We start from the raw sequence: 23,973 nt of genomic DNA on the forward strand, positions 1-23,973 counted from the left end.
AATTGCAAATTTTCAAGTTATATTTTTAAAATGTATTAAAATAAAGCCTTAAAAAAGATGGTATCCATAAACAGTCCTACCTTGTTAAAGAATAATCCTATTAATCCTTTAATTCGCTATTGCCATCTAAGAAATAGGCAAAAATATCATTTTTAACTTCAAATTCCATCGTTGGAAAATGGCTGCCCCATGTTGTCAATAGCAAAACAGGGGAGTTAATTGTGTTGTTATTTCCTATGTCATAGATTTTTAAGGGTGGGAAATAATGCCCATGATCGTAAAATAGTGATTTGATAACCTATTGAGCAAAAGACATAGAAATAATTATGTTTTGACTTTCTTAGAAAATTTGAAATTCTCGCTTTAAAGATTGTGGTATCCATCACGTTTGGGGAAAAAGGTACTTTACGAAACACCTAATTTGAAAAGAAAAAATGAAATCGCATTAATAAAAAAATAAAAAATGTTGACATACATGTAATTCGACCATACCGAAATGTTGACGAATAAAAATGTAAAAAAATCAACAAAGATGAAGATTGTATTTATTTAAAATATTTACGAAATATTTAATATTGGCACAACAGGAATATGAACAAAAAGGGTGCACAAAAATTAACAATATATTATTTTTAACAAAACAAATAAACAATTATCAAAGCAAATTATTCTACTGTCACTGTATTTGGAAACATCACAAAATTTCAAATGAAATGGGGTTTAACGTCCTACTGTTTGCAAAATTTCAACACTTACGTCCAGAAGTATAACTCGCTGTACTTGGTGGGTGAGGTGAAGGACACACGGATAGAAAATGACAAATTAAATGTTGAATCATAAACTGGGCTGGGTCGAGATCTATCCGCGGATTATTTGTCTGGACACACGTGTTGAAATTTTGCGACTGTCCCTTCAAGCATTAATATTGTATGTACAACCACGTTATGAATATAAAAAGTCACTGGCTCTATCTTCAAACATTAAACATTAATATTCTATATACAACCATATTATAAGTATAAAAATATATATGTATTCGGCTTTCTCTTCAAAAATTAATATTATTGTATACAACCATATTATGAATATAAAAATATAATTGGGTTTCTCTTCAAACATTAATAGTGTATACACAACCATATTATGAGTATAAAAATATAACCGACTTTCTCTTTAAACATTAATTGTTTGTATAACTATAAAAGGTACATGAAATTCCCGTGGACTGAGGATTAATTGCGCCTTTCTCCATATTTTACACAATAAGAGAACACGGGCTATCAAATTTTCTCTCATCATAGTTCACTTTTCCAAACATTTTTTCACATATTTTTATTTGAGCAAGGTTTTATCATTGAAGGCTAACATACTATACAATATTATCCATGGTACATTGATTTTATGTCGAGGATCTGGGAACATTTAGAGTTTTCAAAATGTCATGAATTATTGTTAAGAAATATAAAAAACGCAAGGTGCATCTGGTAAATTATTTAGGTGAAATGAGAAAATCTCTACAAAGGAAGAAAGGAAAAAGTTGCGGTTAACGTCCACTCGACAGAAAGTAGGCGGGATTAACGCGCGTTTTAATTTTATTTCAACAATTCGCTTTCGGGTACGGGGTTTTAGCTGAGGGAGAAAACCCAAATTACAGGCGGGGAATCGAAACTACACCACTTGACTCAATGACAGACCTGCTAGGTGTTTATTGGATATTTCTCCCAGTTAACCCTCTATAATAGCGAAAAGTTACATTGCAGGACATATAACCTGTCAACATCGAAAGACTTGTTTGACCAACAGAGAAGATACGTTCAGTTAATTCTCAGGTGCCAACGACGTAGCTACCCATCTATTTACATATAGATACATATAAATATAATATAGCCAATATATCGTGTGATACTCTTCTATAAAAAGTAATTAGACTTGTTTAAGATAGCGATCGTTCCCTGTATTAATCACCTATCGGTGTATCCAGTGGATTCATGTATCTAAACATGAAGCACAAAATAGGATAGCGCACAAAGCGCGGAATTACCTCCGAACGGTGCCTATGTCTAAACTTAGATGTTGATTAAAATTGATAAGGATCTGTAGGATCCTTCAAGAAATCAAATCTAGCTTTTCCGGACACATAACATATATATGCTAACCACGGTATCGGCTAAGTCAATAGGGCTCTATCCTGTATGACCCCAATGCTTCACACCGAATCTGAAAAAAAACCCCGAATCCTCAAAAGAAGAGGGGACATAATATGCCCATACTTAAATGTTGCTGAATTCAAAATAAAAACTGTCTTCAACTCCACGTCCATACTGCGACTGAGTGAGTTCTCTCACATAATCGTTTCGATCACGAACGAACACGGGTTGAATATGATCCGAACAATGAACGTTTCTCTCGAATCCTAAATTGTTCTGTCCTCCAACAGACGCCTCCTTCTCTTCCATGTTTAAGAAAGATATTCTGTGATCAATAATATCCGAATCCGTTGATATTGTTGATCTTGGCCGTTTTGGCAGTGGGGGTTTCTCGTTCTCATAACCACATGTAGTGCCATCTTCAGAACTTGGGGTCAAATAGCTATCATAATCCTTTGATGTATTACTTCCTAAAATGAAATGAAATGAAATGGGGTTTAACGTCCTACTGTTCTGCTCCTAACCTGGGCTAATGAAGACGGGCATACGCCATACAGTGTGCTATGAGGGAAATTTTGCCCGGGCAGTGGCGCTACGGCCTACTCTTATATCGAATTCCAACTGCCAAGGGATCTTTTACGTGCACGCCAATGTGTACACGGGACCTTGGTTTTTCGTCCCATCCGAACGACTAGAAATGGGGTTAAACGTCCAACTGCTCTGCACTGACTGGGACAATGAAGACGGGCGTACGCCATACAGTGTGCTATGAGGAAAAATTTGCTCGGATAGCGGCGCTGCATTCTACTCTTAATTTGAATTACAACTGTCACCGCTTAGCCGTCGCGGTTCCTCGTCCTGAAAAGGAACACTGTTTCATGAGAAATATCTCTTTGAATATTTTGGATATTTTGCTACACTGACACCCTGATATACATTTTTTGAAACCGGTCGTTGGTCTATAAAAGTCCTCTTAGTAAGAGGCGTGTCGATAGTTACCTTTAGTCTTTAATTTCCTTTCAGTAATAGTGGTGTCGATAGTTATTTTTACTCTTTATATTACTCTCAGTAAGAGGCATAGGCGTACGGGGAAATTTTTGACTGGGGGGGGGGGGGGGTTGGTGCCCAAAAAATGTAGTTAGGTTCTTAGTATGTTACATAATAGTAATAAATTCGCTGTTAAATTGGACACATTCAAGAATACAATTTTTTTTTATACAAATTTTACAAAGTACAATTGTGTGCCCAAATTTTCCCAGCATTTGGTGCCCAAAATGGGGGGGGGGGGCGGCCGCCCCCAGCCCCCCCCCCCCCCCAGCTCGTACGCCTATGGTAAGAGGGGTGTCGATAGTTACTTTGACTCTTTAAATTTCCATCAGTAATAGTGGTTTCGATAGCTACTTTTACTCTTTATATTACTCTCAGTGAGAAGGGTGTCGATAGTTACTTTCACTATTTAAATTTCTCTCAGTGAGAAGGGTGTCGATAGTTACTTTTACTCTTTAATTCAGTAAGAGGGGTATAGATAATTATTTTTTTGTCTCAGTAAGAGAGGTGTCGATGTTTATCTTTACTCTTTAAATTCCATTCAGTAAGAAGGGTGTCGAGGTATACCCCCACCCCCCGCCACCCCCTTGCTCAAATTTCTTAACACAGCCTTAATGATAAAATTAGCAGGCATCGATAGTTACCTTTAGTTTTTAAATTCCTCGCAGTAAGAGGGGTGTCTGGGTAGTTGTAGATTTCGTTGTGTTTGTGCCGTTTCAATTTTCTTACTTGATAAATCAAAACAGCCATAATTACTAACGTCACTAATAACAGCAAACCTAATATCACCATTACATAAATCGACCAGTCTGTAGATGATGTTTGTTGTTGCCTGCAAATAAAAACCATTACTTGTGATGTGCGATAAGAAGGCGGAGAGGTTATTTTGCCATGGTAGTGGCGTTTTCGACACTTTTTCTTTGGTTTTCAATTAAAAGGGTTCTATAACGCACATGTGTACATTCATGGCGTGGACCTGGCGATTTCGACAGTAAGCAGATACCTTTGTTAATTGTCCATACGTCATTCCTGACATGGCAATCAAAAACCAAGCGGACTACTCTAACCCACGAGAGCCTCTTGATTGACATGAAACATATGGCAAACATTTTGAACCAAGATACTCCTCTGTTAATTGACCGCATATAAATGCTTAGCTAATTCACAGACAACGAATTAGTTCAATCTGGCTGCAGGGAAGAATTGAGAAGGAACTTGCGGGTGTGCTAGGCTCGGGGGGTCCAAAAAGCACTCCCATCTGGCCTATTTTGGTCTTGAATTTACGTTGTCTTTAATGAATTTGTAACATTGCCACACTCTAAGGTTTGGTACTGAGGATATACACTAGAAAACACCACTTACAAAAATGGCTGTTCATTGGTCTCCGACTGACCCCAGTCAGTCTCTAACTGGCTGAAAATTGTCCAGAATTTATTTACAGTATATAGATATCTCGAATTGGGGATATATCCACGAGTTGATATTTTGTCATATACTTACACTGATGTTGGTGGGAAACACTTGCTACATTCATATTGTGTTAAGCAATCTGATTTATATTCTGTTTCCGGATAAGTCAACATTCCTTTGTTGAAGATGATACCTTGTGACTTTGACCACGACCCAATCTATCAAAGACAGTAACATGAAAAGTATTAAAATATGTATGACTGCATTAAATGGATATGAAATAGAATAAAATGGGTATGAAAAAGAATGGAATGGGATTGGGCGTCCTACATTTAAGCAATAACCGGGTTAATGATGAAGGGGAAAATTGTAACCGGATGGTTTAACGTCCACTCGACACAAACTAGGTCATTTCGGGACTAACATATGGTTCAATTTTATTTCCATAATTCGCTTGCACGTAGGGGTCTTTAGCAGTGAGAGGAAACCGGAGGACCCGGAGAAAACCCACGAAGTTGGACAGGCGACCCTACTCCTTGTCATGTATAACCGGGAATTCGAAACCACGCCAGTTGACTCAATGACAGACTTTATGATACAGCGCGCACGTGCTAACCATTCAGCCATCCCCCCCCCCCCGAAAAAGATAAAGCATTGCCTACTTGTATATATGGTTTCTCGTCAGGAGTCATATGCATTATTTTGTATTTGACAACACCATCGCCATTATCATCAAAAACTCTTTCCTGGCTACCTTTGCCATATAAATCTAACCTTACGTTCTGTAAATATAAAAAAAACATACTAAAGTCCAATCAAATATCACTACTGTCTTTACTCCAAGCCATGAATTTGCTCATTCGTTAAGATCAGTATACCAATATTCCGGGGAACTATTTTGTCCAAACATTTATGAAAGATGATCCATTCTACGAATGAATAGATGAATCGAGTTTAAGGTACTACGTTTTTACACTTACCAGTCTAACATTTAGAGAATTTAGGTATTTTGATAAAGAGATGCCAAATATTTACTGAAGTTGATCGATTCTACGAAAGATATTAAGAATGAATGATTGCATGAAATGGTGTTTAAGGTCCTACGTTTCGACTCCAGTCTCTCTATGATTACTACTCAGTTTCATTTTAATGTCTTTCTGTTTAACTTTGGTTGGCTTTGTCGTCAGGGTTAGGCTTTGCTATATGTCCTGACCTAATTATCTATCGAAATTATGGAACGCTACGCACATACACTTTCGTAACAAAGAAATGGATAAATACCTTCTTCATATAATCTGCCAGCGTCATGGGATTTTGTTCAGGGCACGACGTTCCAGGCTTGCCACATTCTGTTGAACTGAGAACATTTTCTAAGCCTTTAACCAAAGCTCTTGTCGAGGCCACAGTAAATGGTATCCATTGGTCATAAAGTGACTTCACTAAACTTTCTATGTCACACTCTTTGGTTTTACCAATGTCTTCGTCTTTCCCAGCCCTTTGGAAACTTCCGGTGAATATGCACTTCCCCCTTTTTTCTAAGAAGTGACGGAGCCATGGATCAGATGGGTCATTGATATTTTGCTTGGTGAGATAAGAGATGAATGCTGGAATAGGAGGCAACTCTAAAGCAATACTCAGTGAACCATAAACTTTGCGTTGCTGTTCAGGAATGACACTTTCTCTGCTTCCCCATGTTTCAGATCCAATAAATAAGAATTCACTTTCCGCCATTCTTTCAGTAATTGATTCTACTACTTGTTTAATAACATGAGACCTTACAAAAGTCACCACTAACTTAGCTTGTGGGATTTCTCTTAACTTAGCCAGCAAACCATTATACAACGTATAGTCGGTGGTAACAGGGACTTTATGACCTATAACGCATACTTCTGCGTCCTTGCCAAGTTTCTCCAATGTGGAATAAGCACCTTCTCCATAGGCACCCTCGGTGTAAATAACCTGGATGATGTTTGAACCAAGGGAGGTAACTATATCAATAACGACTTTTGCTTGCTGGTCGTCTGCAGTAGGTATTCTCAGAAAGTAGGGATACAGAGTTCTATCGCTTAGAAGTGGGCTAGTCGAGGCATAGGATACTTGGACGTAACCAAGTTTAGCCAGAACTTCAGCCATGGCCCCACTCATACTACCGCTCATCCCTCCAACATAACCAAGAATTCTGTGATTAATCTCTGAACTTTTCATTCCGGGTCTGAGTTCATAAGTTCCTTTGTGTAAACGTAAAATTTTGTCTTTAATTACAAGTTCTGATGCACACCCATTTATCACAATCAACCCTACTTTCTTTTTAGAAGATATCAATGTGTTGTTTGGATGGTTAATCTCCTCAATAGAAAATTTGATGCTTTCAGCAAGGTCAGTACCTAAAGAATCTCTTATGGTGCTGGTACAGAGAAATGTATTTGTTTCATCGGGTATAAACACAGGGACAACCGCCACAACGTACCAATCCCCTTCCACAAATATCACATGGTCAGATATATCAGACGGAATACATTTGATACAGTCGGTTCCGTTAGGACATTGGGCAGTTGGTTGCTGATTGTAAGGTCCTTGGTTTTCTCCAAGTGGATAACTTTGTATAACACTTTTGTTTATTTTCAGAATATCGTCTTTGTAATTACCGACCTGTATTGAAAATAAATTGATTGAGAGTGAATGCAAGATGACAGTTTTACTCTCTGAAATCACAAATGAAATGAAATGAAATGGGGTTTCAGCCCTGCACAAACCTTGTTAATAAAGCGGGGCTATCACTGTGCAGCGTGCGAAGAGTGGAATGTTTTTCCAGACAGAGTCGTTTTTCTCCTCGTCCTGGAATTCTAACTGTTCTCGGCCAGTACCTCTACCGAAGCCGAGGACTACTGGTTGGTTAGTCGATACCGTACTTATTAAGCCTGCTTTTAAATTACATTGGTGTGAATGATTTAGAGGAAAGAACCGGTACTCACCTTAACAAATTCACAGTCATTCAGTCTATTACATTGTTGGAAATTATAAACTTCATACGTTTGATACTCGGGACCGTAGATGATTTCTCGATTTTCCCCAAAGGTTATATCCTGTGATACTGTGTTCAAGAACATCTGATCGGTAAAGGGAAATGCTTCGGAAAGATTCGTTCTGGATCGACCCAGTTCATCGATGTAGGTCTGCTTGGGTAAACGCCTCAGCTGGGAACAGATTATATCGTTGACGTCCGTGCAGGTCTCTTGTTGAAGTTGCTTAAATAGATTGGCTAATATCAAAATTCCTTTTACCGCATAATTTATATAAACAGATTGCTGGGGAATCTGTTGTGCTATATTTGGCATAACATTTAGCCAAGTGTGACTAAACTTCCTGGTAAGGATGTTCCTCCAATAGTCATCAAATTCATGAATGTCAATTTTAGGGGTACTTGTTACAAGCATGCCTCGCGCTATAGGAAAATAGTCATTGGCTATTCTTTTGAGGTAATATGAGCTTAGTCGATTTGATTCGGACATAATTATTTCAGTATCATGACTTATCGACGTGGACAGCTCCAGAAATGATTTTACAAGACCATCATCCCCGATATAGATTATTCCACCTAGTTTCAGATCCAGAACATCCTTAAGGAAAGCTTTAAAGCTTTCCTCACTGTTGGCGCTATTGAAAGAATGGTAAACTGGAATACAGATGCCGTTAGCTGTTGCCAGTACTCTGAGTTCTTGCGCTGCATCATGACCATAAGCAATGTCTTCATAAATTATTCCAACATAATTCCATTTTAATTCTAACATAAGCTGTAACATCACCTATAGAAAACAAAATGGAGAGTCTGGTAAATTAACAGAGAAGTTGGCTTGTTTCAGATTCTTGATTTTTTTGTTATTATCTAGTATTATAACAGTTTACAAAATGAACAACCGCTGTACAAAGTAGTTCGCCTATAATTAACAAACTGGGATTCCGACTGTGACATTATGGAGTTAACTGGTAGGATATATTTATAAACCAAGCCACTTGATTAAAAACTATGTGCACACACCAAGATAGTCGTTGGACCGAATACTATGATGATAGTACGGCTGCTGCTTTTTATATACAGCTGATGGCAGTTCCCATGTAACGCTAGGATCTGATCTAATGAATATAGAATCAAGATAAACTTTTTATAACCGTGAATTTCAAAGATAGGGTTTCTTACGATCAGGCCTGGAAATAACGCTTTTAGATGTACCTGACAAAATGTCAGGCACTAATGAAATAGTACCTGGCATTTTCAACTTAGTGCCGGACATGTGTTAATAATATCAGCAAAAACGACATATCAGTGCCGGATAAAATGACAGGCACCAGAGGTTTTGTGCCTGAGAAAGCCTGAATCTGTGCCTGACATTGTCAGTGACAGGTGCCGTATTTCCAGGCTTGTTTATGATAGTATGTTTGTAAAACGATAATTTATGAATAAATAATAATAATCAATATGAAATATGCTATTTCAACTAAATAGTGATTCTTATGAATATATGTTTGTAGGTTCCTGAATACCTACTTGAACTTGAACAGAATCAGGGGGGATAACTCTATAAAGGTTTTTATAAATGGACTGGTCCGCGAGCTTGGATGAAGTAGCTCCGTAACTCAACATCAACAGGCGATCGGCCTCTGGTAAAGTACTAAACAGACGTGACATATCTTTAGTTTCGGAACTAAATGTTGGACCAAGTATAGCTGGAATGAAATAAAACAATGAATTAACGATACATTATGTAAGAGCCAATTGCATGTCTTTATTTTGGCAGAGATTTAAATGGATTATACCCTCCCTCCCCCGCGATTTAACGATAAAATGGACAAAGGAGGCTAAGTCTTCAGTTTCCAGTACCTAGCAATAATAAACAATCTGTGCAACATCTTCCATAACTTCGTTCAGAATAAATTAATTTGAATGACATTCTCAATATGTTCATTTTTATTATTGTCCGGATGTAAATTACCTGAAATATGGGAAATATAGTTCTCTTGCTTTTATAATTTAGACGACTTCAGCTTTATTTAAATTTTGTCAGCGTTAGTCAAGGGTCACATCAATTATCATTCTGGTGAAATATCTTGGTTTAAATATAATGATGTCTCATGTTGCATGGAAGTGAAATCCATGAAATAGTGAAAGAAATATTTTTGGCTGTATGTAGGGTATTACATGAAGGTCTTGATAAGATGTACGGAGTTGAATAAAGACAGCATGATAATATATTATCCATGCGCAGGCCTTTAATGATACAGCCATTATGGACCGTATATAGATGGACGGGCAACGAGTTCCTTTGGTTGGATTCTCTGCCGCTCGCGCGCCACACGACGACATCTCAATGCACTGCGGGATTTTATACAGATTAATTTCTCAACCCGATAAATATTTCTATCCAGTAGTGACGAATTTATCCAGTTTAGAACTTGAATTATTATAGCAAGAAGGAACTGATCTCTGTCCAAATATTACATAATGCATCTTTAACACCCATTACAATATATATATATATATATATATATATATATATAGTGAATTTAGGAAACTAAAATCTGTTTGGGCTGAAAGATTAGAAGCTATCGAAGTTTTGGTTTGTCAGACTACTGATATATCTTGGTGTATTGGTTTGCCAACAAGGACAGGTGATAAAATGTTAACACCTAAATGCAAACCGCCAAAATAAACAAATTACTTACAAAACAGAACAGCGGATTGGTTATCATTATTATAAGTCTGTGATAACTGAATTGCACTAGACACAGCTCTTTCTGGCATTCCACATGTTTCAAAAGCGTGTATACCTGTAAATATATAGTACAATGATAAAAATACAATAAGAATACATAATCGTGTCGACCCCCAGCCAGTGGTGATTATACAAAAACAGAATACATAATCGATGTTGCCACAGGATTGTGTAATAAAATATATAGTTTGGATTGGCTTGCTATTTGTATTAGGATATTGAAAGGAAGAAAACATAACGATAAATTCAAATTTATAAAAATAGATAAATATTCATAAAGTAAATGAATCATTCTAATAAAAAGGATTCACTAAATTGGAACGGTCCAGAAAATATGAAAGGCTAAAGTTTACACGAATATATCTTAGTAAAATATTGTGAATTAGACCAAATATCAGCTTGTAATTTATTAATCGCATGTCAAACTGTTTTAATAATACAGTATCACTTTTCATATTATTTCATGCATCAGCTTTTCATAATGAGATTATAAAAGACACAGAACCCTTCAATTCTACGGGTAGCGGTGTGTCTAATTAAGGAATGATAAACTCTCGAATATAAGTGTTAACAAATATCTATCTTCTATATTATCTATATATATATATATACATGTATTTGCGACTGTCGTTTGTCTGTCTGTCTGTCTGTCTGTTCGTGGTTGGCGGCTACACTAGGTCTGTCCCGAGTCTGAAATCTGGGGTATAGGGGTAGCTCGGACCAGGGAGTAACATAGGCCAGGTGGCGTTAGTCTACCACTTCCGGTTTCAGAGTTATGACCCCCGAGCGAAGCCGGTCTGTTCGGGGTTGGTGGCTACACTAGGTCTGCCCCGAGTCTGAAATTTGGGGTATAGGGGTAGCTCGGACCGAGGAGTAACATAGGCCATGTGGCGTTAGTCTACCACTTCCGGTTTCGGAGTTGTGACCCCCGAGCGAAGCCGGTCTGTTCGGGGTTGGCGGCTACACAAGGTCTGCCCCGATTCTGAAATTTGGGGTATAGGGGTAGCTCGGACCGGGGAGTAACATAGGCCAGGTGGCGTTAGTCTACCACTTCCGGTTTCGGAGTTATGACCCCCGATCGAAGCCGGGTATCCTGCTAGTAAATGAAAAAATCTGAGTTTAGGGGACAATGTACATGGTTTAGTATGGAGTAACATAGGCCAGGTGGCGTTAGTCTACCACTTCCGGTTTTGGAGTTATGACCCCGAGCGAAGCCGGGTATCCTGCTAGTATATTATATATATATATTTGTGACTGTCGTTTGTCTGTCTGCCTGTCTATCTGTTCGGGGTTGGCGACTACACTAGGTCTGCCCCGAGTCCGAAATTTGGGGTATAGGGGTAGCTCGGACCGGGGAGTAACATAGGCCAGGTGACGTTAGTCTACCATTTCCGGTTTCGGAGTTATGACCCCCGAGCGAAGCCGGTCTGTTCGGGGTTGGCGGCTTAACTAGGTCTGCCCCAAGTTGAAATTTTGGGTATAGGGGTAGCTCGGACCGGGGAGTAACATAGGCCAGGTGGCGTTAGTCTACCACTTCCGGAGTTATGACCCCCGAGCGAAGCCGGTCTGTTCGGGGTTGGCGGCTACACTAGGTCTGCCCCGAGTCTGAAATTTGGGGTATAGGGGTAGCTCGGACCGGGGAGTAACATAGGCCAGGTGGCGTTAGTCTACCACTTCCGGTTTCGGAGTTATGACCCCCGAGCGAAGCCGGGTATCCTGCTAGTAAACATATAAATAATACGTTACTCCGTCAAACTGTAGCCGGTGAAACCCCCCACCCCACACCACCCTACACCACCCACTCCCCTAACTTCAATAAACAATATTAGAGTCAATTTGTATTAAGCTGGACATATATTAATAAATAGAAAATAACACTAATTACCTATTTTATGCCCTCCGGGTAAAAATGCGTTGTTATTCAGTTTATCTATGATCCATCTCACAGCTTCAAATTCCTGTATAGAATATGGATCAACAGTATTGGAACAACCACTGGGTCCTCCTGAGACATAAACATTAAAGAATCCACCAATATATACACTGGCATCTTCAGGATATCGGATCTGGTCCTGTGAGTATGTTCCAGGTAGACATCCATAGAAACAGAGTACTAGTAATATTGTTCTCATATTGTCCGGATGTAAATTACCTGAAATATGGGAAATATAGTTCTATTGCTTTTATAATTTAGACGACTTCAGCTTTATTTAAATTTTGTCAGCGTTAGTCAAGGGTCACATCAAGTATCATTCTGGTGAAATATCTTGGTTTAAATATATAGAATGATGTCTCATGTTGCATGGAAGTGAAATCCATGAAATAGTGAAAGAAATATTTTTGGCTGTATGTAGGGTATTACATGAAGGTCTTGATAAGATGTACGGAGTTGAATAAAGACAGCATGATAATATATTATCCATGCGCAGGCCTTTAATGATACAACCATTATGGACCGTATATAGATGGGCGGGCAACGAGTTCCTTTGGTTGGATTCTTATAATTACACGGTAATTGTTCAACCCGATAAATATTTCTATCCAGTAAGGACGAATTTATCCAGTTTAGTACTTTGAAATTTCCAAATGCAGCAGATGATAATTTTGAAATGATCGATTTCAATATTTTCGTAGTTTTTGTAAGCACTTTAGTTTTTCTTAATAATACAAATTCCCGTATGTGTGAAGGATTTTAAAATTATGAAAATAAAGTTCAGGTACCATAATATCCGGAATGATGATTAATTGTGCAGAATTAAAAATTAAAAGAGTGTTTTAGTAGGTTTAATTTTTAACGAAAACTCGACATGTTTTTTTTTCGGATTCACATGGGCGCATCCGAAGTAAACAAAGACGATGGTTTGATACATTTACACCCCAATCATCAGTAGTCTATCTCTGTATGTTTTGAAAAAAAGAGTAACAAGAGTAATAAAACTATTATGAATTGATTTCTTCTTCTTTGCTTTTAAACTTAATACTGGTAACTGCGCGAAGGGAGGTCATTGTATTTTAGTCACGGTTGTCAGGTGTACTTTTTGCCGCGGCACAGAATTCTAAAGGCTTCGTGGTCGTTACCTGTCCATCTATACACGGTCCATGATATAAATAATAAAATCATTCAATAAAAATAACAGTACACTATCCGTGCGTAGACTTTAAAAGATATAACTAAAACTGTGAAATTAGAACTAGGAAAACGAGCTTTCTCATTCTCATTCCCCTACCTGTGGAATAATCTTCCCAAAGAATTTCGAAGGGTTAAATCTGTTGACCAATTTAAACACGAGTTGAAAACACACCTATTCAACAATTAGTTCCTTCATAGTGTTAGTTAATTTAGAAACTTTAGTGTAATCTTGCGCTATATAAAAAATCTGTTATTACTTTGCTTCACATTCTTTTCAAACATTACAGGATGTAAATTTGAAAGGGAGTTTCAAAATTAAAAAGTCCCTACTCATGAATAAAACAAAATTGCTTTTAATGGACTTTTAAAGTGAACATTTGTGAAATTATATCAATATGATCTTCACGTGAATATGTTAATTGGTCAGTGAAGATGATCATATGGCATATATATATAAACCGGATACGAAATCTATGAATAATTTATTTTTACTTTTCATGGTCATGATTTGTATAAAATTGTATAACAATAGATATTTTACAGTGAATAATAAGGATCCCAATATTAAGTGCAGCAGGGCCGCACTACACGCAAAATAAACCCGACAGGACAAACCTGCGGACAAGACAAGTTACCTAGACATTGCAAGAAATATACAACAATTCTCTATGCACTGAACCCACACAATATATATATATAATATATATATTAAAGTAAATAAAGTAGATAAATGCATAAATAAATAAAAAAATCCGTCCAGATAAAAAATTCTCCACTTAACTTCATTCTGACATACATTAAATCCTATAAGCTAGCTGTCTGCCTTCTATGGGCGTCTTCAGATATTAATAATGTATACTCTGCCTTCTATGGGCGTCTTCAGATAATATATATATATATCCAGAAATATTAGCACAACCGTAAAGCTGCACTACTTTGTTTCTCGGTAAACGATGAAAAGATAAAAGGTATGCCGAGACAAACTGATTTCAACACTGGTTTAATAACATTTTAACATTTTAAAGTACTTTTCGTCCGTCTTGGGACTATTCATAAATAATGTCATTGTATAAAGATGGACAGTATATAGTATAATTATACATATTTACATAGTAACACTGTGGTTTTAATTGGTTATAGTTACCATTGTCTATGGTTACATAGTATATCGTTAACTAATAGAAAACATGTACACATGTGTGTTAATATGTAGTATATGGGTTCAATTTATGATATATATATATACGATATGGTTTCCTCACAGTGCTAAAGACCCCTACGCGCAAGTGAATTAATGAAATAAAATTACACAATATTTATGTTAGTCCCGAAATGCCTTAGTTTGTGTCGAGTGGACGTTAAACACCATCCCTCGAAAAAACAGGTGCTTGCTGTTAAATTTAAAGATACCTTCCCGTGTACAAACTGTGTGATTTGGTGATATATTTGGACTAAACACATATTCAAACTAATTAATCTATCAAAAGTTTGCTTCAAATCCCTCTCAAAACATTGTATTCACCAGGAAATACCCAAAGCTATACAAAAATCTATTAAAGAAGTCATGTTTTTGTCACGTGATTTCGTTGCCGCGGTACTTAGCAACGGGTGCAAAGACGGAGGAGAATTAATTTCATATAAATATCGAAGCCTAAGTAAATTCTCGGATTATCCTCTATCCATCTCTTTTTCCCTGAGTTTTATCTCAGGAACTGTTGTACGTTTCAATCTCTCACTTTTTCCACGTGCTCTCACTATCAAGTTTATCAACATATACACCAGGCGCTTACTTGCGCCAAGTGGTCGGACAATCTCTGCGTACAACCTTTTGCGTCACTAGAGCAGACAGTCCTTAATCGCCAGGGCGACCTTCGGTTGCACAGATTTTCGTACTATAGTCGAACCATCTGCATGCGAATGGCATTTAGTTTAACCAGTGGTCGTGATCAGCCGTACCATGCGATAAAGCACGGTCGGGATAGTTCAAAGATGGCTGACAAAACTGACACTTGAGAAGATTTTCTGAAAAATATAATAAAATTGCCGATTGCCGTTGCGTTATTTACACCTTGGTCGGTATTATAGGGCCCATGGTAACACCCGAAAGTTAGTGAATGGGCATTGTAGTAAGATGTTAAATTTGATTTTTTTTTTCGTCTTTTTTTGATGAATTTGACAGATTAGGATCTTCTTATTCGAATATATATAGGCACACGACAAAAAACTGTACGTGTGAAATGATCTTGGTTGGGTGACATAAATCCAATGAAAAATATTCTGATATTGACTAATCCTATTTGTAACCTATTTTAAGCTTGCTTTCACAACGCAGTATGGAAAATTAATCAGTTTTTAAAAATACATGAGTAAATAGAAGAAAATATAGCAGGCGAAACAACTGACATGGTCGCCACCATATTGAATAGTCAATGGCTAGGGCCATTTGCGTTTGGGTGCTGGTTCAGACTGTAGTCGCGACCATAGTCTACATCCGAAGGTCACCCTGGCTGCCTATTAGTGACGCCTCTCCATGGGTGTTTTTCAAGGAACCCAGTACCTTTCTAGTAAGGTTGGATGTCTCTGCTTTCCATATATACTAACATTACCGTACTTTTATTGGAAATAACCACCCGATAAATACTGAGCTCTTAATCCCTCTTAATAAAATTTATTAACCAACTAATTAATGACATTTTGAACACAGTTCATGCCGGCGTTATGATTTCAAACATGAATTAAATTCACTATATTAATATAAATAGATGGTCGATCTGTGTCGAAATTATATTTATTTTAAAATGGCAAACGTTCAGGTTAATATAAATTGAATAAAATGACAGCATGCCATCCTAATATTTACAAGTTCATTAACTTAATAAAACAAGAACAATCCTATGTCGAAATCACCATTTCACAGATATTATTTGGTGGTACCAAAAGGCCTCGAGTTAAGAAATATCGACAATTTGATACAAGAATTGAACATTTGAAAACACAGTTATTAAATGGCTCTTTAAGTGTAAATCGGTATAGAACAAATATTTCCTATTTAGTGGGGCTGTAAAATGATTGTTATGTTGTAAGGCATTTATTTATAAATCATATAATGCTATTTAATAAAAGTTAAATGTGTAAATTGTAATGCATTTTTATATGTGTAAATCATTTAATGTTATTTAACAAATATTAAATTTGTTAAAATCAATATATTTTTATATGTGTAAGCTATTTAATGTTATTTAATAAAAGTTAAATTTGTTAAAATCAATACAGCTTTAGTCTTAAAAAAGATATGGACTATAGTTTATAACACCACTGTTCTAGGATTAACTCTGGATTAGCGGCAAAATTTGACATCAAAGCCTGCCGGCTAAGTGGGAACACCCCACCATCCTTCCGGGACCGGATTTTTCCAAATTAAAATCTCATTTATTGAATACTTATTTCATAATTAATTATGAAGTACGCTTCGGCCTTTATGTTTCGATTATTTTTGTTGTTTTTTCTTATTTCAACTCTTGACAAGATATAGAGTTGTAAAATCTATACAAGATATAGAGTTGTAAAACCTATACACGACATGCAGTTTTAAAGACTATACAAAATACGCAGTTTTAAAAGTCTATACAAGATATAGAGTTTTAAAGACTATACAAGATATAGAGTTTTAAAGACTATACAAAATACGCAGTTTTAAGTCTATACAAGATATAGAGTTTAAAGCCTACACAAGATATAGAGTTTTAACGAATATACAAGATATGCAGTCTTAAAGAATATACAAGATATGCAATCGTAAATACTATACAAGATAAGCAGCCGTAAAGTCGATACAAGATACAAGTTTTATAATAATCATAGCCAAATAGTTCCTTTAAATAATGAATTATTTTTTTTTTGGAACGTATTTGATTAAAAAAAAGCAAAAAAAAAACTGGAAAGTTCACTTGTTCTAGGGTAAAGCTTGTGGGGACGAACAAACGAGACGGCGGAAGGGAGATGGGAGTGGATAGGTTCTGCAGGGTTTTTTATTCACAGTTCTGATGATATGGGATGTGTTGATTTGTTTATTAATGGCGGGACAATTTGTACTTGGTGCTGTATGTATATATTGACACACGACACACGACACACGGTTATATATTCGGGAAAACCGAATTGAGTATGAATAGACAATTTCACCGCTTCATTGATTTTATAGGCCATTTGAAATGGGTGCAGTATTCTTAGTATATGCCAGGTTCAAGGTCGATCAAGCAATCAGAACCGGATCCATTTCTTTTATAGTATTTAATATAGAGACGAATCAAAGAAAGAAATAATTACATTAATTCAATTAACAGTAACGCACCCCAATCCCCACACCCGCAAGCGCACCCTAAGTCGATATCCGTTCCCGTCACATTGCCGAGCTCACGGGCGATCGTTTCCAGCAATATGGGGGCAATTAAAAATCGCTTATGTATTAGGCTTAAGGATCTATAGTGTACCGTGTTGTCTATATATAATAATAATAATAATAATAATACAATATAATTTTACACAGTATAACTAACTATATTTTGAGTGTTGATCGTTGATCCATAATAATACCTCGATACAACTTATTTTTATATACATAATACTCAACTTGTGGTCGACGGCAATGTTACGAAGGCTCTAATAAATCTGATATTTTTATATATAATCTATTGTCAAGTTAATCTATAATTCTACGTTTGCTGTATGGTTAATGTTTAATTATTTATATAAATTATAACATCAGAAGACGCTCAATTAAAGAGCAGACTATTTGATGGATGTATCACAATGAAGAAGTAAAAGTGATTGGTTTTTTTTAACTGGAAGTTACTTTATTTTTCTATGTATATATTTAATTATGAACTGACATTAATTATTGGATTATCCCAGGATCAGATGATTTATTCAGTAAGCATTTATATTAATCATCCAACGCATTTTTTGCTCAAATAAAAAACAAAAGATACAACAAAAATGTTTTATGATTTAGAAAATATCCTGCTTCGTGTATCACACACGGATGTCAGACGCCATGCGTGGACTGTGATGTTGACGGGGCTTTTCATGATGCGCCGTTCGCGTGTACAGAAATATTAATTTTTATAGTCTTAGTTATATATCATATAATAGAGAAAATTTGCAATAAAATTCTCCGACTGATTTTGTTTTAAAATTTCAAAACAGAATGGAATAAACATAAACAAAGTAAAAGATTTAGTTTGTTTTCTTTATTATTTTAAGTCAATTGAAGGAGTAGATGCCAATTCCTCCTCTTTTCATCTATGTACAGACTCTCTGGATCAATGTTTTTGAAATTTCAAGCCTGGTCTGAGTCAAGGCTTGTTGTTATGAGTATCTTACTTATGATTTGGTTAAGAATTCATTAAAAACTATGATATTTATTCCATAGCTTGATATTATAGGTATCTTAAAGATGATTTGGTCACGACTTTGAGATTTATTCCAAATTGTTTCTGTTTGTAGGATTAGAGCTAAACCATTCAATAAAGTCTACATCCGAAGGTCGCCCTGGCTGCCTATTAGTGACGCCTCTCCATGGGTGTTTTTCAAGGAACCCAGTACCTTTCTAGTAAGGTTGGATGTCTCTGCTTTCCATATATACTAACATTGTCATACTTTTATTGGAAATAACCACCCGATAAATACTATTGTGAGAAAGTATCTTTAATTAAATTAGCTTAATACATCAGCAGACTTGAGTTTTAAGGGCAAAGATTTTCAAAAGGGGTACAGAGATTTACGAAAGATAGAGCTGAAGATATATGAGAACGCACCTTAGCCCCAGCAATTAAACAGTATCAGTATACATGTACTTACTTCCCTGCAATCTGATTGGTCAAGATTATAATGTCATGGCCAGCGTATGCATGTTCGCGGCGCTTAACACACAATTAATATTCAAAACGTATTATGCCTGACAAAAAAGAATTCGATTTAAAATACTAATTTTCTTTATTTTGAAAAACGGATAAACGTGAAAATGAATTTTATTTAAGATAAAGCAGGGGTGCAGCGAAAAAATAATGTGTATGCTGTAATCTGAGTAAACGTAAGTGCCAAAAAAAAAAAAGAATTCTATTTTAAAATTTTTCTTTAAATACTTGGAAATATACTATCAGAGCGTACAGTAATGCTTAAAGATACAATATGGGAGATTTTTATAAGGAGAAGAATATATTGAAAATTTCAGTCAAATTACTTTATTCTGAACATAGTTATCACCAGTGTAATTTTTGACTAGAAATGGGATTGAATTCCATCTTCACCGATTCTTAGTATGACCGATCGTTTGATTGACAGGCGTTAACTCCACCTACATAATCTCTGCTGTCTTTTGTCTGCTGTCATCATATCCGAATTTTTGTTTTACCTTTTGGGATTTTTATAACAATTGGACAAAATGAGTGAGAGGGTAAATTTTCATTCTTACTTGATTTGGGCATGCATTAAATCAATTGAATGTAGGACATAATATTATAATACAATTATGATAAATATATAGGTATACACCAGTGGCGTCGTGCCTATTGCAGTATTGGGGAAATAAAAATATTTTTATTGATATTATTAAGACAGAAGACCTGTCCGTCTGTAGTAGTCATCACACGGTCTCTCAGGATTTGTATAATTTGTCATTATCTGTGTTTAGTTTATTGCACTTTAAATAGTTTAGATGTCATTTGTTAAGGCATCGCTCAACCGCGGCCTCGCTTCGCACACTCTATCATTTAGCCTCGATCCGGGAGTATGACGTCAACGTAACGGTTAATCTCCGCTCACGACGCCATTTAAAATTAAATCAGTCAACGAAATCCCGTTTAAATCCAAGCTAAATCCAAGCCATCCGTGGGTCTGCAGAGTTGATTTTGTGCTTGTTGTGTAGACGTCCTGGGTCTAAAAGTAGCCTATACTTTATAAGACTATTGGGAATACAAAAATGTATATACATTATTATGTTTTTAGTTATGTGAACGAATACAGAACAAGTAAGCAATCCCTGCTTCTTGCAAGACACCCATCACTAATAGTTGAAATATTGTAGGGTTGGAACATTGAGGGAGTAGACACTTCATGTAATGCGCTATGGGGAAAATTTAGCCCGAAGAGTACCGTTCCAGGCCAACGTCTTAGCCAGGCCACCCGTCCTGCGCCACTGACAAGGAGAAATTTTCCCTAGTAACATCGACACCTGGTCAATGAACCAGTGCCATACCAACTGATTCACCGATGTTCTTTTAACACAGAAAGATTTTCAAACATTATTTTTTTTTTTTTTTTTTTTTTGCACGAAACTAAAATTAATATTTCGACCGGATTAAATCATGTCATGCATAGCCAATACTGAATTAAAGCCTAAGGTCCAGTAAAACGGTGTGTTCCCACTTAGCCGGCAGACTGTTAATCCTTTGATTGATCTTAAAACTATAGTCTGTTTAAAAGTAGTCACTCAAGAGCTGTTCACTAGTGTTCAGCGTTAATGAGCTCTTAATCCCTCTTAATAAAATTTATTAACCAACTAATTAATGACATTTTGAACACAGTTCATGCCGGCGTTATGATTTCAAACATGAATTAAATTCACTATATTAATATAAATAGATGGTCGATCTGTGTCGAAATTATATTTATTTTAAAATGGCAAACGTTCAGGTTAATATAAGTTGAATAAAATGACAGCATGCCATCCTAATATTTACAAGTTCATTAACTTAATAAAACAAGAACAATCCTATGTCGAAATCACCATTTCACAGATATTATTTGGTGGTACCAAAAGGCCTCGAGTTAAGAAATATCGACAACTTGATACAAGAATTGAACATTTGAAAACACAGTTATTAAATGGCTCTTTAAGTGTAAATCGGTATGGAACAAACATTTCCTATTTAGTGGGGCTGTAAAATGATTGTTATGTTGTAAGGCATTTATTTATAAATCATATAATGCTATTTAATAAAAGTTAAATGTGTAAATTGTAATGCATTTTTATATGTGTAAATCATTTAATGTTATTTAACAAATATTAAATTTGTTAAAATCAATATATTTTTATATGTGTAAGCTATTTAATGTTATTTAATAAAAGTTAAATTTGTTAAAATCAATACAGTTTTGATCTTAAAAAAGATATGGACTATAGTTTATAACACCATTGTTCTAGGATTAACTCTGGATTAGCGGCAAAATTTGACATCAAAGTCTGCCGGCTAAGTGGGAACACCCCATATATTGACACACGGCACACGGATATATATTCGGGAAAACCGAATTGAGTATGAATAGACAATTTCACCGCTTCATTGATTTTATAGGCCATTTGAAATGGGTGCAGTATTCTTAGTATATCCCAGGTTCAAGGTCGATCAAGCAATCAGAACCGGATCCATTTCTTTTATAGTATTTAATATAGAGACGAATCAAAGAAAGAAATAATTACATTAATTCAATTAACAGTAACGCACCCCAATCCCCACCCCCGCAAGCGCACCCTAAGTCGATATCCGTTCCCGTGACATTGCCGAGCTCACGGGCGATCGTTTCCAGCAATATGGGGGCAATTAAAAATCCCTTATGTATTAGGCTTAAGGATCTATAGTGTACCGTGTTGTCTATATATATATATATATATATATATATATATATATAATAATAATAATAATAATACAATATAATTTTACACAGTATAACTATATTATGAGTGTTGATCGTTGACCCATAATAATACCTCGATACAACTTATTTTTATATACATAATACTCAACTTATGGTCGAGGGCAATGTTACGAAGGCTCTAATAAATCTGATATTTTTATATATAATCTATTGTCAAGTTAATCTATATTTCTACGTTTGCTGTATGGTTAATGTTTAATTATTTATATAAATTATAACATCAGAAGACGCTCAATTAAAGAGCAGACTATTTGATGTATGTATCACAATGAAGAAGTAAAAGTGATTGGTTTTTTTTAACTGGAAGTTACTTTATTTTTCTATGTATATATTTAATTATGTACTGACATTAATTATTGGATTATCCCAAGATCAGATGATTTATTCAGTAAGCATTTATATTAATCATCGATCGCATTTTTTGCCCAAATAAAGAACAAAAGATACAACAAAAATGTTTTATGATTTAGAAAATATCCTGCTTCGTGTATCACACCCGGATGTCAGACGCCATGCGTGGACTGTGATGTTGACGGGGCTTTTCATGATGCGCGGTTCGCGTGTACAGAAATATTAATTTTTATAGTCTTAGTTATATATCATATAATAGAGAAAATTTGCAATAGAATTCTCCGACTGATTTTGTTTAAAAATTTCAAAACAGAATGGAAAAAACATAAACAAAGTAAAAGATTTAGTTTGTTTTCTTTATTATTTTAAGTCAATTGAAGGAGTAGATGCCAATTCCTCCTCTTTTCATCTATGTACAGACTCTCTGGATCAATGTTTTTGAAATTTCAAGCCTGGTCTGAGTCAAGGCTTGATGTTATGAGTATCTTACTTATGATTTGGTTAAGAATTCATTAAAAACTATGATATTTATTCCATAGCTTGATATTATAGGTATCTTACAGATGATTTGGTCACGACTTTGAGATTTATTCCAAATTGTTTCTGTTTGTAGGATTAGAGCTAAACCATTCAATAAAGTCGTATCTAGATTTGTACAAAATGCATCAAACATTGATTGAAATGAAATAGGTTTAACGATCTAGCTTTCGGCCGTGACGTTGAAATAGGAAGTCCTTACCTTACATGTGTACTCAGCTACAATAAACATCCAACTAAATATTGGCTTTTTAAAGGTGTTTGATTTGCAGATATAGGATTTTCCAAAACAAAATCTCAACAGGGTTTTAAATTTCTTTTAATCCTATTACAGACCACTTATCGGGTTCTTCATGATCATTGTAGATATAAGATAAATAAAACATATTCCGTGAATTCTTTCACGACGTCTGATCTCGTGTAGCTTGGTTGTTTACTGGGTTATATTTAGACGATGTGCATGATTGCACAGTATTATAAAGCGACAAAGAATGTAGATCTCTCCCACTTGAACGATATGGGGCATGTAAACATTTTTAACATAGCCTTTTAACTAAAGAAAACTGCTGTACACTAGTATACTAGTACACCAATATCCTGGCATCCACCTACACCCATCTGGGGCGATGAGGTAATTTGTGTAGTATAATTGGCTAAATGCCGTAGGGTGACCCACCATAAATAAATATCTCCATATATCTCGACAATAACGCCACAATATTTATATATATGCCAAGCCTCAAATCAGTTTCACACAATTATCGTCACTAAATAAACGATCATGTTGTAGTTAATAAGCTATGACCATTAATCATCTATAAATAATAGACTGAAAACTGGTTCCAAGAGTCGTCCATAACATCCAGAC

At 35.7% G+C, this 23,973-nt stretch overlaps 1 protein-coding gene across 1 annotated transcript; it reads right to left on the minus strand.

Annotated features, from left to right (window-relative positions):
- Positions 1 to 529: 529 nt before the first annotated feature.
- On the minus strand, positions 530 to 23,973 carry LOC126829910 (uncharacterized). Its single transcript, XM_050560076.2, has 10 exons — positions 23,308 to 23,973; positions 12,258 to 12,524; positions 10,323 to 10,427; positions 9,148 to 9,326; positions 7,577 to 8,407; positions 5,886 to 7,253; positions 5,267 to 5,386; positions 4,695 to 4,822; positions 3,839 to 4,026; positions 530 to 2,617 (listed from the first exon to the last, which is right to left on the minus strand). The coding sequence occupies exons 2-10, from the start codon at positions 12,502 to 12,504 to the stop codon at positions 2,271 to 2,273; spliced, it is 3,513 nt and encodes a 1,170-aa protein (XP_050416033.2). The 5' UTR covers positions 12,505 to 12,524; positions 23,308 to 23,973; the 3' UTR covers positions 530 to 2,270.

This window comes from Patella vulgata, chromosome 8, assembly GCF_932274485.2.
Source record: "Patella vulgata chromosome 8, xgPatVulg1.2, whole genome shotgun sequence".
Taxonomy (NCBI): domain Eukaryota; kingdom Metazoa; phylum Mollusca; class Gastropoda; family Patellidae; genus Patella; species Patella vulgata.

Excerpts from the sequence above, each read along its gene's own strand:
- LOC126829910 (XM_050560076.2), bottom strand. The coding sequence starts at position 12,504 with ATGAGAACAATATTACTAGTACTCTGTTTCTATGGATGTCTACCTGGA. Across the intron at positions 10,428-12,257 it reads ACCCGGAGGGCATAAAATAG|GTATACACGCTTTTGAAACA; the intron begins GTAATTAGTGTT and ends ATATATTTACAG. Across the intron at positions 5,387-5,885 it reads TGGCAGATTATATGAAGAAG|AACGTAAGGTTAGATTTATA; the intron begins GTATTTATCCAT and ends TTATATTTACAG.